The sequence below is a fragment of the Caenorhabditis briggsae genome, assembly GCF_000004555.2.
Source record: "Caenorhabditis briggsae complete genome, chrII, whole genome shotgun sequence".
In the NCBI taxonomy this organism is placed as follows: domain Eukaryota; kingdom Metazoa; phylum Nematoda; class Chromadorea; order Rhabditida; family Rhabditidae; genus Caenorhabditis; species Caenorhabditis briggsae.
The window spans coordinates 14,929,218-14,933,886 of record NC_013486.2 but is presented as its reverse complement, the minus strand read 5'-3'; the positions used below and the strand labels follow the sequence as shown (position 1 = coordinate 14,933,886).

The following is a 4,669-nucleotide window of genomic DNA, read 5'->3' as shown; positions in this document are numbered from 1 at the left end:
CGCAAAAGGATCCACTATTTTTAACTAGATTTTGACCGGATTTTGGCATAAATGCTTTTTGGCACCAAAAATAGAGTATTGGAAAAAGAGACACAGACATACCAAATGTGCTCTCCTATTGATTTTCTATAGGCTATGCGGTGAGAGAGTATTGGAAAAGAGACGCAGACAATTCCTATTGATTCCCATTGATTCCGTTCTCTCAACCCATGTCCTCCCAGCCTCATTCAACCATCCCAACACCATCTCGGGTGGTTGTCTCACCTTTAAATTAGAATAAATCGATTTTTGGGAATTTCCCAAAATTTCGATTAGACTACGATCGCCTTCTGCATGGCGGTTTAGTCGATATTCTATTTTTATTTTTTCTGATGTTTTCTATGTATTTTATTGGATTCTAAATCCTAAATCCATATTCTCGACCCTTAAAAAAGTTAGTTTTTCTACTTCATATTAAATTTTCAACCTTAAATTGCCAAAATCTCTGTGGCCACTCATTTTGGCTTCTTTTCCAATAGATTGTCAGATTTCTCATGGAATTTCCGACATTTTGAGCCCAATTTCGACTATTTTTGGTTGACTTTTCAGTTTTCGATTGGCCGACCGCGACGCGCCGCGGTCGAAAGTCAAAAGCGACCAAAATGGGTCGTGTTGGGGTTCAAAATGCGGCAAATTTTGTAAAAAGTCCAATAAGAGCAGTTTTAGGCGGTTTGAGTAGCCATTTTTTGAAGATAATGATTTTTTTATTGAATTTTGGATTTTTGGACTAAAAACCGTAAATGCCCAAATTTGTCCAAAATCAAATTTCGGACGTTGTGAACCCCATGTCGACCATATTTGGCCTGGGAAAAATAATAAATAAAGAAACACTTTTTTTCAATTTGGTTTTTTTTTCAGGAATGTCCTACTCGCCCTTGGTATTGGACTATACTGAGTCCGATGGAGAAGAAGCACCGCCACCCACAACAGGGCCGCCCCGCGAAAAGCTCCCCCATCGATCACCACACTGCTACGAATCCCCAAGAACTACAAGAAGCAACCCGTCGTGGATCAACTCGACGATACGGTCAAATGGGGAAACGAGAGGAAGAAGTAGGAGGAGGAGAAGAGCAAGGATGAGAAGAGGATGAAGGAGGAGAACAGAATTACCGTCCGCCAAGAGGAGGATACAGGAAGACGTACGAAAAACCCTTCGAAGCTTTCTTCATCAAAACCTTACTCTTTCAGAAACCAAGATCCATCCTGACGGCTGCAAGATGGAGGATAGTTCACCTCCAGAGCGATTCGTTCAAGGAAGGCCATCTCATCACTGAATTGGCCAGGATGTTGTCTACTGCCGACGAAAGAGTGCTGAAGAGACACTATAAAAGCTTCTCATCCGAGGTTAGTATATGGCTCATGCTTGCTCCCAAAATCCTATTCGGAAAATTGGATATCCGGGGTTTTTGTTTGATATTCTAAACTCTAAACAAGTCTGATAGGGCCTTTCACATTTCTAATAGGTGGAATCCATGCCTGAAACTATAATTTTTGAGTTTCTCATAAAATTTCCGTCATTTTGAGCCCCATCTTGGCTAGATTTGGCCAAATTTGATTTTCGACCGCTCCGACCGCTGGCGGCGGTCGAAACGCAATATCGACTGAATATATGCATTATAAGAGTAAAAAAGTCAGAAATATGATAAGCATTTCGAAAGTTATAAATTCCAATAATTTGACCGAAACTCAGCCAATTTCAGGCATTTATGATTTTTGGCTCCCAAAATTCCAAAATTTAAAGAAAAAACGTTCAAAAAAAATGATCAAACTGCTCTGAAACTATCCTTTTCGAGTTTCTCATGAAATTTCTGACATTTTGCACCCCATATTGCCTATATTTGGTCAATTTTGATTTTCGACCTTTTCGACCGCTGGCGGCGGTCGAAATGCAATATCGACTAAATATATGCATTATCGGGGTCAAAATGTCAGAAATTTGATAAGGATTTCAAAAATGATAACGCAAAAGGATCCACTATTTTTAACTAGATTTTGACCGGATTTTGGCATAAATGCTTTTTGGCACCAAAATCCAAAATTCAAAAATTTTACAATTTGTCTCCGAAATTTATCAAGTTGTTTTGGAACTATGATTTCTGTGTTCCTCATAGAATTCCCGTCATTTTGAGCCCCATCTTGCTTAAATTTGGTCAATTTTGAGTTTCGACCGCGGTCGAAACGGTCGAAAATTAAAATTGACCTAATATAAGCAATATGGGGCTCAAAATTTTAGAAATTTGATGAAGACTTTGAAAATGATAATTTTCACTACTTTTAATATATTTTTATCACTGAATTTGAGTTTTTCAGGCTGATCAAAGGGGACTTCACCACAAAAACCAATAAGGGATTGATCGAAAAGAAGGCCACGATTATTTTTGCACATAATTGGTTTTTTATTTTTCAATTGAATAAACATTTTTTAATTTTATACAATTTTCCAAAATTTTCGAAAAATTTTTTACAAATTTCTGAAAAATTCAAAAACTACCGTAATACTGATTTTGAGCTATTTTAACCAAAAATGTTGAATCTACCTTGGTTTTAGCTTTAAAATAAGCCTAAACACGACTCATTTCTGAAAATTTTGAAATTGCCGAATTTTTTGGGATTACTGTACTTTTTGAAATTGCTGTAACTTTGTGATTTCTGAACGGGTTTTGGAGACTTTCAGATTTTTGGAATCCTCAGGAAATTTCAAACATGTTGAACTCTAACACGACCTATTTTAATCAACTTTGATTTTCGACCGTACAGCGCCCGCGGTCGACGGTCAAAAATCAATTTTCACCTAAATAGGCCGAGTTTGGGCTCAAAATGTCGGAAATTCTGTGAGAAGTTTGAAAATCCATGTTTAAATTTTATTTTCATGCTGAAAATCAATTCTTTTGGGATTTTTCGAAAAATTTCCAAAAAAAAAAACAATTTTTTTCAAAAAATTTAAATATTTTATTCATATCAAGTTACATATAATTAAAGCAATTAAAGCAATATTTAAAAAAAACAGGCAAGATTTCACAATTTCTCCAAATTTACAGACGTTTCATCTTCACGGCGTGTGTTCCAATGGCGTTTAGGGCAGCCATCATTTCGTCGCCTGAAAGCCAATTTTAGTAATTTTCTATGTTGTCATTATGAAAATTGAAAGAAACAGAAAATTCCAGACATTTTAAACCTAAAACCCCGAAAATTGGCACAAAACTGGTCAGGTTAGGGGATTTTCAAAAAATTTCAAAAAACTTTTTTTTTTGAAATTTTTTCGAAAATCTTCCGTAACTTTTTTACAGTTATCCTAATTATGTTTCAAACAAAATTTTTGAGTTTGACTCGTTTTCAGCTTCAAAATGAGCCTAAACAAGGTCTACTTTCGATTTTAGGCCTTTTCAGGGCGGAAGGCTTAAATTAGGCCCGGCTAGGCCTAATTAAGGCCCGCCTAGGCTTGTTTATACTCAGTTTAAAGCTCGCGACGTGGCAAATCAGAATTTGTAATTTAAAAATTTATTCATACAACGGTTAAAAAGATATGAGAGATTTTGCAATAATAAAAACATTTTTGCAATATTTTCGAAAAACGAATTTCAGCATTTTTCATATTTTTCTAGTCCTTACCAGTGGCTTTAATAAACATTGGCGGCAAGTTGAACGCGAAACTGTTCGGGTTGTCAGTGGGGCGCAATTCCACACCATAGATGTACGGTACACCGCGATGCTGCATAAAATCAATACTAGTGCCAGAAGCGGGGTCTGAAAGTTGGAATTTTGAAATTTCAATGAAAAATTTGAATTTCACGCCCTCAAGTTAGTCCAATTTGAAGTTTTCAGCTCAATCGGAGCTATTCGGTGTTTGGTTATTTTTGGAACTACAGTAACCTGAGAAAGTTAGATTTCTGAGTTTTAGAGACATTTGGGCACGTTTGCGACACTGAAAATGACCTCAAAATCAAAATTTTAGCCTAGAAACTCAAAAACTAGAGGTTTTGGGCTCATTCGGTGTTTGCGTACTTTTGAAGCTACAGTAACCTAAAATTTTCGAAAAATGTGAAAATTGAGCTAGAAACTTCTAGTTTTCAGCTTCTAAGCTGAAATTTTCTGGTGAATCTACTGTAACGAAAAAAATCCAGAAAAACTCACACATCATTTCCGAAATGGTCCCATAGCTATAAGAAACTCCGGTAGTATTTTTTATGGCTTGCGCGGCTTCTTTGGCAGCGTTTTGCTGCAAAAAATCTCATCACACTAATCCAGGAGTACTGTAGTTACCTGATCTTGATAATTTTCCGTTCTTTCATTGGTATAACCCCATGGCGACAGTAGAAGTTGGCCATAAGAGTGCAGAGAGATATAAACCATTGGATTGGTGATTTGCCATGTGAAATATTCCTTTAAACCTGAAAATCAAGAATTCAGACTGGGAAATTTGTGATTTGAAACTCAAAATTGAGTTTCTCGCACTTTTTTGCCCCAGGAAACCAATTTTGAGCCAATTCTGAGCAAGTGTCGTCAAATCTGGTGTTTGGTCCGCAAACACCATAAAGGAGCGAGAAATTTGAAAATCTAAGGTTAAATTCGAGTTTTCCATAACAAATTACATCTGGGACCATATTCTTAGAGTTTTTGGAGCAATTGTCGT

General features: G+C 36.5%; 2 protein-coding genes across 2 annotated transcripts in view; one reads left to right on the top strand and one right to left on the bottom strand.

Annotated features, from left to right (window-relative positions):
• The window catches only part of CBG21466, a gene marked incomplete at both ends in the record, with an annotated part of 2,474 nt that extends 89 nt beyond the window's left edge, over window positions 1-2,385 (top strand). The window contains 3 exons of the mRNA XM_002648972.1: window positions 898-1,092; window positions 1,228-1,383; window positions 2,350-2,385. Of these exons, the coding sequence (XP_002649018.1) occupies window positions 898-1,092; window positions 1,228-1,383; window positions 2,350-2,385 (387 nt within the window). The remainder of the gene's footprint in view (window positions 1-897; window positions 1,093-1,227; window positions 1,384-2,349) is intronic.
• Window positions 2,386-3,071: 686 nt separating this feature from the next.
• CBG21465 overlaps window positions 3,072-4,669 on the bottom strand; it is a gene marked incomplete at both ends in the record, with an annotated part of 6,576 nt that continues 4,978 nt past the window's right edge. The window contains 4 exons of the mRNA XM_002648971.1: window positions 3,072-3,136; window positions 3,649-3,783; window positions 4,171-4,255; window positions 4,300-4,427. Of these exons, the coding sequence (XP_002649017.1) occupies window positions 3,072-3,136; window positions 3,649-3,783; window positions 4,171-4,255; window positions 4,300-4,427 (413 nt within the window). The remainder of the gene's footprint in view (window positions 3,137-3,648; window positions 3,784-4,170; window positions 4,256-4,299; window positions 4,428-4,669) is intronic.